Consider the following 18,712-nt stretch of genomic DNA (forward strand, 5'->3'; position numbering starts at 1 on the left):
ATATTTGGAGAGCTAGGACAGGGTGTGCACATATGTGGGGCTGTATTTCCTCATCAGGTGATACCAAAGAAAAATTAATTTGGGTGCCTTGATATGTTATTCATTGCCTGTGTTCTCATCTTGGTATTTATTTCCTTTCTTCAACAGGAAAATGGGAGCCACTGCCCCAGTGTGACCTGTCTGTAAGGTACAACAAAATAAAGGCCACCCGTCCCCCTCCCTCAGACACCTCCCAGGATGGATGGCTTGGTTGAGCAGAACAGTGTGCTAATGCACAATAAGATCGTCGAAGCTGGGAAAAGGAATGGTTTGATTAATACAAGGAACTTAGTGGCAGAGAGCCGAGATGGTCTGGTCTCTGTGTACCCGACCCCCCAATACCAGAGCCACCGAGCGGCGAGCCTTTCCTCTCAGAGCTGCCTGGAGAAGGGCAAGAATGACCCCGTGCAGCAGCTCCTGGACCCCAACATGCTGCAGCAGACGGTGGAGTCTCACTACCGGCCCAACATCATCCTCTACTCTGAGAACGTGCTGCGCTCGTGGGGTGAGAGCATCGGCTCAGAGTGCTGTGAAACCACCTTCATTGAGGACCGCTCCCCCACCAAGGACAGCCTGGAGTACCCAGACAGCAAGTTCATTGATCTCTCAGCAGATGACATCAAGATTCACACCCTGTCCTATGACGTGGAGGAAGAGGAGGATTTCCAGGAGCTAGAGGTCAGACGTCATGTGGGATATGTGGGGGAGGCTAGTGGGAGGACATATTTCGGCAGCTTTCCTGCCAGTTCAGGAAAGTGAACAGCCTCCAAGACCTGGTGCATGGGATTGGCTGTATCGCTCTCTCCTCTGGCCAGAACAGTGAGTGATCGCTCATCTTTATTCGCTGGGTAAAGTCCTAACCCTGTGGTTACTAATGGCAAAATTCCCACTGTCCCTAACAGGGATCAGTATTTCCATCCTGCCTCTGAATGGGCTGCTCAGAAACTGAGACAACCCATGTTCTTAAAAGCTGTGTAAGGTCAGGGCCAGGAGCTCTGTCCACATACATGGAGCTCGTCTTACTCAGCAGGCCAACATCATCTGTTACATTCTCCTGATTTGAGCAGGTCATAAAACAGATTGGTTTGCATACTGGCTCAGACATGAAACATTTCTGTCTCTGAATGAACACAAACTCAAGTCTTTCAGTTTCAAGTCACAATGAATCCCATGTCTCTGAAATAAAATATTTTTTTTTCTGATGGAGTGAAATACTTCATTAGATCCCAAATGCAATGTTTTCTGTTAGGGTCCTGTTCTTGACTGATTGCTCACAGTAAAGTAAGATACAATTTGTTCTTCAAATGGGGCGGACTATGAAGAAAGACTTCATTCTTTCTTAAGTGATGCATTTTTTACTTTAAAAAATCTTTTTGTCTTTGGTTGAAACCAGCTGCCCAAATGCAGCACAGATTTGTGTTTGCCAGCGTATGTGGGAATAAAGTGGGTGCATAATGCTGCTGAGCCCAAAGCTTTCACCAGCTTTGGACACAGACTCCTAACCTAGCAAAGACTGTTTGGCTGTCTGGAGCAGAGGCATAGCTTCAACTTGGATGTCCAAGATGAGGTCAAGAGACTATTCTCTTGCGTTTCTCTGTTGCAGGAAATTCTCAATCAAGACCTAACGAGTCATAAGACTTCTATTTTCACCTCCTATAATACCAGTGTCTCACCCTGTGATCAGCACGGGGACAACCCAACAAGAGCCCAACTTCTGTTTTATTCTGTTTTCTCTCTGTATTGCTAAGGTAGGGAGAGAGGTGTATTTCCCAGTGTGTGCCAGTAATGCTGTATTCAGTGCCTCTGCAGGGAGAAAAAAAGTTTCTCTCTGAGGCATGTGAGAGTGTTAGCTCTAGAGCATTTCAGAATTGGCTGTGGGAAGTCTTGTTTTCTTAAAACAAAATCCCTAGCTGCTGCCTTTTTGCCCTAGTTTCTTTCATGCAGTAGTGATGCAAGTGACTGTAACAGGCATGTAATTGCCTAATGGTGTTACTGACACATCTGCCCTAACTTTCAGGCAGCAAAAAGAAATGTCTTCCTCTTGTCAATCCAAATCCAGCAAGATCTTCTTTAGCCAACTGTTGGAGAATAAGCTAAAAAAGGCCAGGAAAATATGCAGGACAAGGAAAGTACTTTTTATATGAAAAACATTTTGCCTTGGTGGGATTTTTAAGGTGCCTTTGCAATGTTGGGCCCTTGATCAGGGTGTCTCTTCAAAGTGGTACTGCAGGAGCTTGGACAGCTTTTCATAGAGCACATGTGTTTCTAGAAAACCACCTGTAAAAATGAAGGTCTGGGGAAAGTGACTTCATCCTTCCCCTCCCCAGATCTCAAGGGGAGAAAAGAGAGTCTTTGCAAATTTTGGTACCATGCTGTGACAGTGTGATCATAATTTTCCCTGGCTCCTTCTTTCTGTCCTGTTCCTCTGGACTGTAGCCTTCTGAGATCATACGCATCCCTTCTTAAATGAGTGTACTGCATCTGGCAGCATGGATTCCCAGCCTCACTTAAACCTGCTGGGTGCTACTGTGCTAATAAACAAAGAGGTGTATGGACAGCCATCGTGACCTACACATACAAAGTTCTCAGAGGAGGACAGCACTTAACAAAGTACACACCTATGCGCCTTCCTCTGTTCTGTATTGGTGTTTCTTGTTCACCAAGAGAATGGAGAAAGGGAGGAGTGAATGAGGCACAGTCTGGGGAAGGACGTGCCTGACTGGAAACACATGCATTGCTAGAATTGCTAGAAGCCTCTGCTTCTAGCCCAGTATCTGTCTCCATTGTTGTGCACTTGGCCAACTCTTTTCAGTGCTGTGATTTTTCACACTCCTCCATGAACCAGACACAATGACCAATCTATTGAGCAGCTGCACTTAGTACAAGGGGTCTCAGCATGGGGAGTAACTGGCAGCATCCCAGAAGGTCCAGATTCTGTGGATGCATCCAGTAGTGCAGAAAGATGGGGAGGAGAAGAGAGGTGCATTTGACAGCACAAGACTAGCAAAAAGGGTGATTGCTCTGCTTGTGCTGTGCTCTTCTGGTTCCCATCTGGACAGATGCTGTATCTGTGTGGCCAGACGCATGAGGGCCTCCTGTGTTTGGCTAGTACAGAGGTTCACGAGAGACATAGCTTCACATCTTGATAGCTCCTCAGTAAGTTTGCAGATGACACCAAGCTGAATGGTGTGGTTGACATGCCTGAGGGACAGGATGCCATCAAGAGGGACCTGAACAAGCTCGAAGAATGGGCCCATGTGAACCTCATGAGGTGCAACAATGCCAAGTGCAAGGTCCTGCACCTGGGTCGGGGCAACACCCGGTATCAGTACAGGCTGGGGGATGAAGTGATTGAGAGCGGCCCTGCCGAGATGGACTTGGGGGTACTGGTGGATGAAAAGCTGGACATGAGCTGGCAATGCGCTCGTAGCCCAGAAGGCCAACCGTATCCTGGGCTGCATAAAAGAAAAGAAAATAGAAGAAGCATGGCCAGCAGGTTGAGGGAGGTGGTTCTGGTCCTCTACTTTGCTCTGGTGAGACCCCCCCTGGAGTCCTGTGTCCAGCTCTGGAGCCCTCAGCACAGGAAAGACATGGACCTGTTGGAGCAGGTCCGGAGGAGGGCCACAGAAATGCTCAGAGGGATGGAACACCTCTCCTATGAGGACAAGCTGAGAGAGTTGAGGTTGTTCAGCCTGGAGAAGAGAAGGCTCCAGGGAGACCTTATTGCAGCCTTCTAGTACCTAAAGGGGGCTTATAAGAAAGATGGGGACAAACGTTTTAGCAGAGCCTGTTGCGATAGGAAAGTGGTAATGGTTTAAAAATAAAAGAGGACAGATTTAGACTAGATCTAAGGAAGAAATTTTTGGCAATGACGGTGGTGAAACACTGGCACAGGTTGCCCAGAGAGGTGGTAGAAGCCCCATCCCTGGAAACATTCCAGGTCAGGTTGGATGGGGCTCTGAGCAACCTGATCTTGTTGAAGATGTCCCTGCTTATTGCAGGGGCATTGGGACTAGATGGCCTTTAAAGGTCCCTTCCAATCCAAACTATTCGATGATTCTATGTGTTGAGATTCCAGGAATGGAAGAAAAGTATTTGAGGACAGCAGTCACGGAGTAGGGCAACGAACCATGCCAGATTGTTGACTACACAATAATTTGTCTATCTGTCCAAATGAGAAAAACAGCACCTGAATCACACCGCAAGAGTCTAGCCAATTAGAAATTTTTTTTTTCCACCAGTTACTGACAAGAAGCAAATGCTTTTTTAAATTACTAATAGACCCAAAGTGGGTTGGAAAGGGGGCAGAAGTTAAAAGGAGAACAGTGAGAGAGGATGATACAGCGGAAGTGCAAGGTTTTTCTGTGAGAGCCTTGAAGGATTTGATTCTGCCATCAAGGATGCTCAGCACGTTGCTGAGTGTGTTGCCACATTGATTGTCATACCACAGCTCATTGAGGGATGGGAGCTGCATAAGTGTAAGAGCAGATCAGGGCTTGGTTCTTGTAAGGGTTTTTTGTCATAACATATCTGCTTTGGCACTTCTTTCTGGGAGAAAACTCTAAAAATAGCCCCTTTTTGCAAACATTAGTAAAGAGGGGACCTTTGTGCAGGAGAGCTGTTATCTCTCGGAAACTGAGGGCTGCTGCTTGTTCTCCATGTGTCAGGGCAAGGCAAGTGGATTCCCAACTGGGGCATCTCAGTATAATGACTTCTGGGAGACAGAACAACCCTGGCGTTGTGAGTTGTTGCCTTTCTGGCCTCTCCCACGTCTCCCTGGCACTGCTTGTGTTATTGCAAAGTGCCTGCCTAGGGTTTTTTCAGGACTGGGTATTTAGTTTATTAGAAATGCAGAAAAATACAACTCACCCCATTGTAGTGATTCTCTCCATGCAATACTTGCAGGAGTCCATGGACACATGCAGGGAACAGCTTTTATGGATCCTGCTTCTCAGTGTGTTTCTGCCAGAGTTTCGTTTTTCAAGAGAGCTGGGCTCTTGATAACCAGAAAGATTGCTGTTTTCCTGCAGAAAACTTTGCTGCAGAGAAAGTTTCTGGAAGACACCAGGTATTTTGACTGACAGCTATTTGGTTTTGGTTTGAAGAGTTGACCCAGCCAGGCTTCAGGGGTTGCTGCTCTGTTACCAGTCATCCCCTTCAGAATGGGTCTATCCAGCTCACCAATGTCTCTGACAAGGTGCGTGGAAGGAGGCACCTTCTTCCCTTCCCAGGCTTGGGGACTCTGAAGAACCTGGGAGATCTAGCAGAGAAGCAGGAGACATCCTAAGCAGGGGTCCTGCACATTGCTGCAACAATGTGGCTGAGTTTAACTTTTTTTTTTTTTTACTAGCAGTGTTTCTCAGGTCCTGATGTAATGTTATTCAGACTGTGAAAATCATAATTGTCTGGAGGGAAAAACATTTATGAAACAGCTCTCATTAACATATGCAGCCCCACTTTGCTCCAGCAATTACCAGGCATGAAAGCAGAAGGCTGCACATTCTGTCAAAGCTTTAAACTTCTCTTTTCGGTGCCCATCACTGAAACCAAATGATTCCCTATTTAGGTATCTCTGGAACGCTTATAAATATCTTATGAGTTCTTTACGCCACAACTAATGGACAGACAACTTGTCAAATGTGGCGGCAGTGAAATATTACATGAGTTGCTAGCTGAAACACCCTCCTGTAAGAGTTCATGTGTAAATGCAGTGCCATCTTTTATCCAGAAACATAATTTGTCATATTACACTGCTGCTAGTTTTCTTCCTAACCCCTAGATGGATGACTTATTTAGAAAAACCCAAGTTATTGATGGCAGCAAATTGAATTATTCATATGTGTCGCATAAAAGGATACATCTGAGCTCTCTCTTAAAGCCCTTTTTCTTTTTCCCAGCAATGTCTGAAACAGTCTCTGAAAATGAAATAAATAGAATGTTCTGGGGAGTGAAAGAAGAAAGTGTAGTGCTTTCAAGCTAAACCTTCTTTTTTTTCCCCTACAAAGTGCTGGATGCTACTGTGAAATATCCCTTTGACACGAGCATGAAAGTGTAGAGACAGAAGGTGGATCCTGAGCACTGTCCTGTTCCATCTAACCCCTCTTCTCAACATTCACAACCACCTCCTGGCCGTGTCTCTTCTGCAATGTGAAGAGAAGGCCCTGGAGGGGATTTATGCACGTCGAGCCCCATGACATGCATGCTTTCTCTCAATGTGGACAACTTGCACAGGCTTGGATGGTCCTGCATTTTGCTGAGAAGAGCTGAACTGCTGTGTCCTGAGCCTCCCCTGGGAGTAGGTATGCAGACATCCCATGGGGAGCTGAGCATGGTGGGGTTCCCCTTCCAAAGATCTGTGCAGCATGGACGAAGAGGCAGTCTGGTGCAGACATGGGAGGCTGTAGCGTGGATGACATCCAAGGCAGGTCTTGGATGCTTTAGGTACTTGCTTTTATGGTTGTTTTCCTTCAGGGTCTTGCATCTTGTTTTCACTAATGAATTCAATGGTCATCACAGCCCTCTTGTGAGGGGGGAAAACAGTATTTTCTCCATTCTGCACCTGAGGAACTGAAGAAAACGGTGCAATAAGTGTCTTGCTCAAGCTCACCTAAGGATGCGTTGCAGATCTGGGAATGTCATTTTGGTTTCTTTTGTCCTGTGGCCCATGCTCAGAAGAACACAGGGACATGGGATAAGTTCACAGGGAAAGATGGAGGCATTTGGGCTCTTGTTTCTGGAAACACTTAGACCCATCCAAGTTTGTGGATTGTGTTAATTTCTTTTGGGTACTCAGGTGGCAGGCCAGTGGAGAAGAACTCTGGAAGGACTGCACAAAACTGGCTTGCAGGATGGTGGCAGACGTGTTTCAATGTAAATAAATGGAAACTAGTATATTGATGGAAAAATAATCTAATCCATGTGAACTCAATGAGCTTGTAACTGTGAGCGACAACTCAGGAAAGAGACCGTTGAGGAATCATTGTCTGTGCTGTGAAGCCCCACAGAACAGTGTGTAAGGCAACCCAATAAGTCAAGAAAATGTTGGATATCTTGAACGGTTTTGGGAACAAGATGGAGCACTGGCAGCATTTTGCTGCTGTATTGAAGCTTGGTGCAACCCACTTTCTGAAATGGGGTGGGCGATTGTGCTCCCCACTTCTTAAGGACATAGTGGGGATAGAAAAGGGCAAAGAAAATGATCAAGAGAAAGTAGCAGCCTCCTTACAAAGAGTGGTGAAAAAGATTGGGACTTCCCATTTTGTAGAGAAGGCGGCTGAGGGGTAGTGTCTCAGCCAGTTGCAGAAGATCATGAAGGTAATGGACAAGGGGAATGCAGACCCACTGTTTGCCAGACCTGCAATATTAGAAACAGGGGACACTTGAGGGAGCTAGTAAGAGGTTGGATTAACACAGGTAGCAGAAAATTGTTCTTCACACACGGAGTAGTGAACACTTGGTGACTTGCTGCCACAAGAGGTTATGGCAGATCAGCAAGTTCAAAAGGGATTAGACAGATTCATGGATAAAGAATCCAGAAACATATATTAAAAGGAATTGGCAAAGTTTTTCTTTCTATTATCTCTTACTCAACAGTTGTGTGTACTGGGGAACACAAAGGATGGACTGCAAAGTGTCCAGGTTTATGTCATGCCCTGCTGCTGCTATTAAAGGCAGAGCATGGGGCTCAGTGGGACCACTGGTCTGACCCCATAGGACATGCTTTATGTCCCTGGATTCCTTCACAGGCATATTATTAACAGGTTACAAGAGTGATTACACTTCATTTGCATTTGATTTATTTTTCTCCCTTAAAGGAGAAGCCACTGGAATCTGGAGATACTGAGCCCTGCCGAGGGATATTAACCTTTATTAGCTAGCCCTAGGTGAAGGGACGTGGCTGGGAAGTCACCTTCAGCAGTCTCCAAGTGACTTTCTATGAATCTTGTTAATAGCAGCCAGGGCCCAAAGTGATTCCATTTCTCATCATCACTTCCCTGAGTTGTCATACTGACACTACACAGTGAGGTCCCTGTGCTCCAGCCTGTATGTGGCATGAGCTCTGCATCACCTGTCATTTGCAGAAGGTGGGGATGGGGCACAGTTCTTTGAGGACTGGACCACAGAGGAAGCTGTGTCAGCTCTGAAGGTGGGGGCAATCATGAAGGGTCACCCCTGTAGCCTGAGCTGTGTACTGCTACTCTTCCTGCTGAATTGACTCAGTGAAGAGGGGTATGTTCCTCATCTTCCTCAATGGGCAGTGTTGAGACCATGTGCTCAGCAGGGACCACCTGCTCTTCTCTTCCTGGCAGGAATGTCTGTGTATGCAGAATGTGGAGGTCTTCCTCTCCCTGAGTGATGCCCCGTGCCACAAAGAATAACATTGATGAAGTGCATTGCATTCACTGCAATTTCACCCTTCTCAACAGCTGACAGCGTAAGCTACTGAGAGCCACTGCTCTGCAGTGGTTGCCAGCCCACCTGCAAAGGCATGAGCATGCCACGATACATGTGTGCCTTCCCCATGAATTCAAAGGGTTGTTGGGAGCCCCTGTCACTCACACAGAGATTAGGGATATTTACTTTATGGCTGTGATTACTGCTCTCCCAGAGAAGGAGTGTGATTTAGGAGACTGTGGCAGCTGGCCTGTTTTAGTATGGATCTGTTTATTGCTGTCTGCAGTAATCCCCTTCCAGTGGCAATGTGTTGAATGCAAGTTACTGATGATCTATAGGCAGACTGGCTGTGGGTGTCTAGAAAACATCACAAACTAGTTGATCAAAATCCAGGGAGACAGGACGAAGAATGGGCTTGGACAGCTGCATCCAGGTTTTTTTTTGCCCCTGGTATGTTTTGGTTTTGCAGGTTTATACATGAAAAGCTTTCCAAGCAAACAGAGACCTCTGTGAGCCCATTCTACAAGGCTGTCTGATCGACTGACAAGGCAATTTAGACTGGGAGTTGGGGAAACAAGAAGAGCTTGAACCAGATCAGGATTAGTGGACTATGGATTTACAAACCTTTAAAATTGAATGTGAGCAATTGCAAAACCCAAAATGGTAAAAAGAAATAAATACACAAACAAATAAATAAATAATATATCACCAGGACAAAGAGTCCATGACGGCAACAGGTTTTAGAAACATCACCTCTCAAATAAGCATCAGCCAGATGCTGCTCCGTGACGAGTGTGTTGAGGCAGAGCAATGATAAACTACAGCCCTTGGTGGGAGAGCTACTATCCAGCATGCTGCCTTTGCCATCTGCTGCATTTAGGTAAACTCAGACTGCTTGCAGAAGAGCAAAGGGATGCAGATTGCTGGTCAGAATAGGGCATCATGTTTAACTGCATTACTGAAACAGGCATTGTGCAGAGGGAAACAGAGCACATATTATCTTATAGTTGCATCATGTGTTGGTCTTTGTCAAAAACAGACCACTGGACCATCTGGATTTGAAGCACATCCCACAGGGCCATACCAGAAGTTAGTTTTGTATGCAGTGTGTTCTGTCGCTGAATTGGTTGCTTTGCAGGAAAAAAAGAGTAATACCAGAAGGGCTGTTTCCTGAATATCCATCAAAGGTTGCTGGCAGCTGTGGTTCACAGCACACATTGTTGTTTGACTTCTCCAGTGTGCCTAACGTTTTAATACTGGAAGGGACTATGTGACCATAAAGTCCAGCCTCCAGTATGTCACAGGCAGCCCACAGCAGGCTGTCTGCAGAGCTTCTGTTCACACATAATGTCTTGGTTGCGCTAAAGCACATAGCTTTTAGGGATAGCTAGCCTCAATTTAAAAAAGGGGTTTGTGTAATAGAAAATCCATTACAACTGCAGAAAAGTGTTCATCACCATCTCCCTTAAAAAATCCACACCTTGTGTCTGCTCTTCATCTGTTCTGCTTTCAGTTGCTGGGGTTTCTTCTGCTTTTCTGCAGAATGAAAGAGCAAATGAAGGAGCTGTCTCTGATCAGAAATTATCTACTCATGCAGGCACTTACAGACTGATGAAATAGCATCTTAAATTATCTTACAAGTGAAGTTGGCTTCTCTAGTTGCTTCCTGTGTGGATGATTTTCTGTGGCATGATGCATGTACCTGCCTTCTGATTCCTGATTTTTCCAACATACTTGGGAAATGGTGATACCAGAGCCAGACCCAGTATGTACATGTCTGTAGTACTGTACCTTTTCTTCCCTCTCTGAGGATTATGTTCATTCCTTCTGTGGTGCATCACAGAGGTTTGTTTTCAGCTTGCTCTTGACCAAACACTCTGGTCTAATGGTTTTCTCAGTGTTGCTGCCTTGTGAAACATAGTCCAAAGAGTCCCCACATTCAGCTCTGTGTACAGACAGCTTGGCTCTGTGCCGTGTGAGTCCTGCTGATAAGCCATGATCCTTTCAGGAATGAGTTGTCTATGTGATTCAGTATCCCTTCTTAAACATCCTTGTCTCTCTCCCCTCCTTTCTGCACTCATTTTCTGAGGAAGCATTACTATCAACTGAAGCAGCTAGCTGAATTTCATGGACTAAAACTCATTGATGTTTCAGCTTCACCCTCCAGGTGGTGTGCTGGTTTTGGCTGGGATAGAGTTAATTTTCTTCATAGAAGCTAGCATGAGGCTATGTTTTGGATTTGTGCTGAAAACAGTGTGGATAATACAGGGATGTTTTCGTTATTGCTGAGCAATGCTTACACAGAGTCAAGGCCTTTTCTGCTCCTCACACTGTCCCACCAGCAAGTGGGCTGGGGGTGCACAAAAAGGGAGGAGACACAGCTGGGACAGCTGACCCCAACTGACCAAAGGGATATTCCATACCATACAACGTCATGTTCAGCATATAAAGTTGGGGGAAGAAGAAGAAAGTGGGCGACATTTGGAGTTACGGCATTTGTCTTCCCAAGTAACCATGACGTGTGATGGAGCCCTGCTTTCCTGGATATGGCTGAACACCTGCCTGCCCATGGGAAGTGGTGAATGAATTCCTTGTTTTGCTTTGCTTTAGCTATTAAGCTGTCTTTATCTCAACCCATGAATTTTCTCACTTTTACCCTTCTGATTCTCTCCCCATACTGCCATGGGGAGTGCCTAGTGCATTTTAGGGCTGCAGAGATGTGCACTGCATAAGCAAGACAGAGTCAAAGAGCTTGTGTGGGGGCATGCCAGGTGGTTCACCCAGTGAAAGTCTTCGCTCTGATGGTGTCACCCAGTCCTCTGGGGAAACAGGCCATTGTCTTCAGGTCCTTTTCCCATATTACCAGGGGAAAGTAGAAGGGGAAAGGGAAGGGGAAGGGGAAAGTGAAGGGGAAGGGGAAAGGGAAGGGAAAGGGGAAGGGAAAGGAGAAGGGGAAGGGAAGGGCTGCTTGCTTTCTTTGTCTTTCACTGTAATGAACATTCATCTGGGCAGGGCACTGCTTTCTGCAGGAATTCATGCTCTGGGGAGATGTCTTTTGGGGCCTGATCTCCTGGTAACTCCGGTCTTGCCCGCACTCCTGCAGTGACCTCTTCATCGTAACAGCCACAAAAAGGCTGTGGATACACTGGGACAGAGATTGCTTTATCCTGTGCTGTCTTCTCAGCTGAACTCCAAGTGTGCTGGCGAGAGGCAAACAGCAGTAGTCAGTGAAGTTGAGGAGGGTTGTTGTCATTGTAATATTGCAACAAAGTATCCATTGGAAGCAGGAAATCCCCACTGTGTGCTCAGCTTCAGACATGTGTCACTTCTGCTACAGGGCCCTTTGCACAGGTATCTGTTCTCACAGCAGCACCTTGCATGGGCTGCGGAGAGCGCAGCTCACTCGGCAAGGGGAAGGACTGTGGTGAGATTACACGGTGAGATTAATCTCACCAAGGTGGTGAGATTACATCTTTCACGTTAAAGCACAAAGATGTGTCTCCAAGACAGAGCCTGCCTTGCAGTGGAAAGGTGCTGCCTTCTGCAAATGTTCTCTGTGCGTTGTGGTTAGAAGTGGTTGTGCAATTGCAGTGGAAACCGCTGGAACCAGATGTCATGTCTGAAAAGGAGTGAATCCCTCAACGTCCTGAAGAGACTGTCAGCTGCTGCTGTTCCCTGGTGCCCCACGATCCTCCTTTCTCTTGTCACTTCGGTGGTTGCAGCTGCATCAGGATGTATCTTGCCTTGTTTCATCCTAAGATTTTTCTAGCATCATGAACACAGCGATGTCGTGTGACTGACAGAAGAGCTCTTTTCGAAGAGGATAACTCAATTGTGTCTTTACCACCTCAGCAAAAAGCCTAGAGTAACTGGGAGTTGTTAGGAGAGTAATGATCAGGCGTCTTTGCTCTGCTGATGAACAGAATATCACAACCATGAAAGGGATGCTCTTTGCCAGGTATTTTTTTTACTGGTTGCACAAGTTCTCTTTTGATTGCTTATTATTTGGTTGGAGGATGCACTGGTGGTACACCTGTAGAAAGAAAAACCTGGTAGTTTGATATTTCAAATTGCTTGAACTCATCTAGCTTAACATTAAATAAAGAAAAGTTTGTTTGTGCAGTCTTGGTTAGCATCCAAACCATGAAAATTAATTAGTCATGCTATTCCCTAATTTCTGCAAGAGTTAAAAGCTTTCAGTCAGATTAGTGAAATTATGATGTAATTGTGAAATGTTCCATGTAAATTTATAAAGAGACTGTTATACATGAAAGGAGCAGTGCTGTGGACAAGAATATTAGTGATTATGCAGGATTAATCTGCTAACCCAAAGTGGCTGTAATTGGTGAAAGTAGTTCTGACTTTTCAGCACCCCTAACATCCAGCTCCTACAGGGTGTCAGGGTGCAGCTTTTGCAGAACCAGGAACAAGTGAAGACAGCCAGCTAGATTGCCAAATTGTCAAAAACTTCCCAATGTCAGATAGGTTTCTGGATAGGAAAGATCTCTCAGTAGCTCAAGATTGTGTATCGTGTTGTAAGAGAAAATGTTAGGGAGGAAAGTTTGCTTGCAGGAACGAGTGTTTAGCTGGATAGGATAAGAGGTACCTTTTGCTGTTGGATTTCTTTCTGTGGTTTATGACTTTTTTTTCTTTTTTCTCGCTTCTGGTTCATAGCTGGACTACATGGTCAGGGCTTTCTGATCAGAATTATACTGTCATTCTAGGTGATTGACAGTCACGTCATCTGATCCAGTGTGTACTATGGGGACTTCGCCCATGACAATGGCATTCACAGTGTAACTACTATTTAATTAGTATGAGCCTTTAGTGACTTAATCCTCCCCAGCAAGGATTTTTATGTTAGCATAACTAAGAAAACTTCCGCAATTATCCTCTTGCAATCTAACAGCCACCTCTCCAGTCAGCATGGAAGCTCTCTGAGGTGTCGTGACGCCACCACCCTGAGAATGGTTAGTCCCTTTGGCAAGCAGCATAACTGATAATTCTCTGGTTCAGCACTTGACTGAAGCTATCTAAAGAATCTTTGCCCCATTTAATCTTCGTATGCAAGAAAAGGCAATTTGAAATATCAGACAGGTAGTTTCCACAGATACAATGCCAGCACGCTACTCAGCCAAGAACTGGGAAATCAAAAGCATTTCTGTTTTTGTATCTGACCTGTCATGAAGTTCAGGGAAGGGCACTGTTTCACCGTTTCGAGAGACCGTTTCAGCAACGTTGTGGATTTCCTCCCTCCACTTCTCTTACTCTTAAAAAGAAAGATGATTGGTATTAAGAATTACTTACATGGCCTGTTCTGAAAATTAAAGCAGAAAGGGAAGTCACCAAGCTCCAACATTGTACACCAGCATCAGCAGGTGTCCCTTCAGAACTGGGATTTTATTGAGTTTGTGCTGAATGGAGCTTTGTCACTTCTGCTGAGGCATCAAGACTTCTGACACAGGCTAGGGTGCTCTATGTGCTGGTGTTCACGTGCACCACACAATCTCAGTGCATGGGACCTGTCTGGTCCCCCCACCTGTCCATCACGAGCCCCTCTGGTCTATGTCAGGTGCTTGGCAGCAACATCTGTCAAAGAAGACTCTCCATGTTAGCAAGCAATGGGTCATGTCACCTGATGGGTTCCTTAAATGGGTCAGCTTAGGAGGCAATCCCTTTGCCCAGTGCCAAGTCTTTCAAATACCATGAGGCTGCCAGCATTTCCCAGGTTCTTCTCAGTTATGGCTCACTAGTGGCATGTTTAGAGGATATCATGCAGGACAGTGTCAAATGCTTTGCACGTTTGTCACCTTGTCCCCGATGGGTAACGTCTGGCTGACATTCTCTGGCTACCTAAACAGTGACCTTCCAGAAGACTGGCATTTGGGCTGGGAGATGCCGAGCAGGCAATGCTTACAGCTCCTTCCGCATTAGCTATCACAGAATCACAGAATCATTAAGGCAGGAAAAGACCTTTAAGATCATCAGGTCCAACCGTCAACCCAACACCACCACGCCCACTAAACCATGTCCCAAAGTGCAACATTTATACGTGTTTTGAACACTTCCAGTAATGGTGACTCCACCACTTCCCTGGGCAGCCTTTTCCAATATTTGACCACTCTCTCAGTAAAGACATTTTTCCTAATATCCAGTCTAAACCTCCCCTGGTGCAACTTGAAGCCATTTCCTCTCCTTCTATCACTACTTACTTGGGAGAAGAGACCAATACCCACCTCACCAAAACCCCCTTTCAGGTAATTGTAGAGAGCGATAAGGTCTCCCCTCAGCCTCTTCTTCTCCAGACTAAACAACCCCAGTTCCCTCAGCCACTCCTAATAAGATTTGTGCCCTAGACCCCTCACCAGCTTTGTTGCCTTTCTTTGGACACGCTCCAGCAACTCAATGTCCTTGTTGTAGTGAGGGGCCCGAAACTGAACACAGGATTCGAGGTGCGGCCTCACCAGTGCCGAGTACAGGGGCACGATCACTTCCCTATTCCTGCTGGCCACACTATTGCTGATACAGGCCAGGACGCTGTTGGCCTTCTTGGCCACCTGGGTACGCTGCTGGCCCATGTTCAGCTGGCTGTTGACCAACACCCCCACGTCCTTTTCCACCAGGCAGCTTTCCAGCCACTCTTCCCCAAGCCTGTAGCATTGCATGGGGTTGTTGTGGCCAAAGTGCAGGACGCGGCATTTGGCCTTGATGACTCTCATACAATTGACCTTGACCCATCAATCCAGCCTGTCCAGATCCCTCTGCAGAGCCTTCCTAACCTCGAGCAGATCAACACTCCCACCCAACTTGGTGTCGTCTGCAAACTTACTGAGGGAGCACTTGATCCCCTCATCCAGATCATCGATAAAGATATTAAAGAAGACCGGCCCCAAAAGTGAGCCTTGGGGAACACCACTTGTGACTGGCTCCCAACTGGATTTAACTCCGTTCACCACAACTCTCTGGGCTTGGCCTTTCAGCCAGTTTTTCACCCAGCGAAGAGTACACCTGCCTAAGCCATGAGCCGCCAGTTTCTCCAGGAGAATGCTGTGGGAGATGGTGTCAAAGGCTTTACTAAAGTCTAGGTAGACAACATCCACAGCCTTTCCCTCATCCACTAGGCAGGTCACCTGGTCATAGAAGGAGATCCTGTTGGTCAAGCAGGATCTGCCTTTCAGGAACCTGTGCTGGCTGTGCCTGATCCATGGTTGTCCTGCACATGCCCTGTGAGTGCCCTCAAGATGAGCTGCTCCATAATCTTACCCAGTACCGAGGTCAGGCTGACAGGCCTGTAGTTGCTGGGATCCTCCTTCCAGCCCTTCTTGTAGATGGGCATCACATTGGCAAGCCTCCAGTCACCTGGGACCTCCCCTGTTAACCAGGACTGCTGATAAATGATGGAGAGAGTCTTGGCAAGCTCCTCCGCCAGCTCCCTCAGTACTCTTGAGTGGATCCCATCTGACCCCATAGACTTGTGATTGTCCCGGTGGCATAGCAAGTCATTAACTGCTTCCTCCTGCATTATGGGGGGTTTTTCTTCTCTCCGTCCCTGTCTTCCAGCTCAGGGGGCTGAATACCCTGAGGATAACTGCTCTGGCTCTTAAAGACTGAGGCAAAGAAGGCATTAAGTACCTCAGCCTTTTCCTCCTCTTTGGTGACAATGTTCCCCCCCACATCCAATAAGGAAAGGAGATTCTCCTTGCCTCTCTTTTTGTTGTTAATATATTTGTGAAAACATTTCTTGTTTTCCCTTATGATTGCGGCCAGATTGAGTTCTAGCTGGGATTTTGCCTTTCTAATTTTCTCTCTGCATGACCCAACGAGATCCTTGTACTCTTCTTGAGTAGCCTGCCCCTTCTTCCACAGGTGGTAAACTCTCCTTTTTTTCGTGAGTCTCAGCAAAAGCTCCCCGTTCAGCCAGGCCGGTCGTCTTCCCCGCCAGCTCATCTTATTGCACATAGGGACTGCCTGCTCTTCCGCCTTTAAGGCTTCCTTCTTGAAGGAAGAAGCCTTCCTGGACCCCTTTGCCCTTCAGGACTGTCTCCCAAGGGACTCTCTCAACCAGTGTCCTGAACAGGCCGAAGTCTGCCCTCCAGAAGTCCGTGGTAGTGGTTCTGCTTACTTCACCAAGAATAGAGAACTCTATCATTCCATGGTTGATAAGTCCAAGACGGCCTCCGACCACCACATCTCCCACCGGTCCTTCTCTGTTCATAAACAGCAGGTTAAGTGGGGCACTTCCCCTGGTGGGCTCACTCACCAACTGTGTCAGGAAGTTATCTTCCACACAGTCCAGGAACCTCCTAGACTGTTTCCTCCCTGCTGTGTTGTATTTCCAGCAGACATCTGGTAAGATGATGCCCACAAGAACAAAGGCTAGAGATTGTGAGACTTCTGCCAGATGCTTGTAGAATGCTTTGTCTGCCTCTTCATCCTGGTTGGGTGGTCTATAACAGACTGCCTTGTTGGCCTTCCCCCTCATCCTTACCCATAAGCACTCAACCTTCTCATCACAATTGTTGAGCTCTATACAGTCAAAACACTCCCTAACATACAGAGTGAACCCACCACCTCTCCTTCCTTTCCTATATCTTCTGAAGAGCTTATAGCCATCCATTGCAGCACTCCAGTCATGGGAGCCATCCCATCATGTTTCTGTGATGGCGACTAAGTCATAGTTGTCCCGCTGCACAATGGCTTCCAGCTCCGTTTACTGCCCATGCTGTGTGCATTGGTGTAGATGCACTTGAGCTGGGCTATCGATTTCGCCCCCAACACTGGCATGCCGCCCCATGGCTCATCTCTAGTGAGCCTGGTTTTATCCCCTTCCCGTTTCAAGCCTAGTTTAAAGCCCTCTCGATGAGCCCTGCCAACTCAGAAGCGAAAATCCTTTTTCCCCAGTGAGACAGCTGAACTCTGTCTGCTGCCAGAAGTGCTGGTGCCCTGTAAACCTCTCCATGGTCAAAAACCCCAAAATTCCACCGATGGCACCAGCCTTTGAGCCACGTGTTAACCAGGTGTGTTTTCTTGTTCCTTTCAGCGTTCCTCCCTGCCACTGAAGGGATTGAGGAAAACATTACCTGTGCTCCTAATTCTTCAACCAGTTGCCCCAGCACTCTGAAGTTTCTTTTAATCACTTTTAGACTTTGTGCAACCTCGTTGCTACCAACCTGCATAACCAACAGTGGGTAGTAATCAGTGGGCCAAACCAGACCAGGGTGTTTCCTGGTGACATCTCTCACCTGGGCCCCAGGGAGGCAGGAGACTTCCCCGTGGGTTGGGTCTGGGTGGCATATTGGGCCCTCTGTTCCACTCAGAAGGGAGTTGCCTACGACAATTACCCTCCTCTTTTTCTTAAGGGAGACAGTCGTAATGTGTGGGGCTGGCTGACTCACCCTGGGCAACGCCCTGGATGGACTTTCATCTATATCCTCTTGTTCCTGGCCCTCAAGTCCCAGAACCCCATATCTGTTGTGTAAGGGCAGCCGGGACGGTGAGGGCGGCCGGGACAGTGAGGGCTCCCCCCCGGAGCAGGGACCTGTTTCCATTCCCCCTCGTCTCTTAGGCCCCCTCCTCCTGCCCAACAGCAAGAGGACAGGGGATCCCCCGCTGCTCGTGGAGCCTCCACCGGCTGCCCCTGCCCCAGGGACGGCCGGGTGCGGCTCCACTGATCCATCTCCCTCTCGCACTCCCTGATGCTCCTCAGCCCCTCCACGGCCTCTCTCAAGTCTGCCCCAGGCTGAGCAGTCGCTCCTCCGGCCGCACCGCACGCAGGTGGTGTCTCCGCTGCCCTCCCGCACGCGTGACGGCCTCAGGCCCTCCCTGCAGCCGGACACCTGGACAGCCACGTGCCTGAGTGGCAGCTCCGTCTGGGTCGCCACATTCCTTATGGCAATGGCTTTCGGCCGAGTGGAGACCATGGCTGGGGCCTCTTCTAGGAGGGCGATGACCACTCGTTGAGAGAGCCTCTAGTCCCTCTTAGTGTGCCCTGCCCGCACACCTTCCTTCACCAACCGCCGCACCACGCCCTGTTTGCCCGCCCTGGTCGCCGCGCTCCGGGCCGCTCGCGCTCGTGGGGGCTGCTCTGGTACATGAGGGGCTTTGGCCACGCCGCTCTTGTCCCCACCCGTGCTGAGCCAGAGCGGCCGCTCGCCAGGAGCTCACTCTGCCGGCCTGGGGGGCTGGGGCACCCTCTCTCCCTGAGCTTTCGCCTTCGCGGTTTTGCTGTGGTTTTACCACTTTAGGAAGGGTGCCCCAGCGTGATCCTCCGCCCTGGAGC

General features: G+C 47.7%; 1 protein-coding gene across 1 annotated transcript in view; it reads left to right on the top strand.

Moving 5' to 3' along the window:
• Positions 1-237: 237 nt before the first annotated feature.
• The window catches only part of SYNDIG1 (synapse differentiation inducing 1), a gene marked incomplete at its 5' end in the record, with an annotated part of 76,663 nt that continues 58,188 nt past the window's right edge, over positions 238-18,712 (top strand). Inside the window, one exon of the mRNA XM_081997150.1 lies at positions 238-717. Within this exon, the coding sequence (XP_081853276.1) occupies positions 238-717 (480 nt within the window). The remainder of the gene's footprint in view (positions 718-18,712) is intronic.

This window comes from Phaethon aethereus (genome assembly GCF_964289735.1).
Source record: "Phaethon aethereus genome assembly, chromosome: 3".
NCBI lineage: Eukaryota > Metazoa > Chordata > Aves > Phaethontiformes > Phaethontidae > Phaethon > Phaethon aethereus.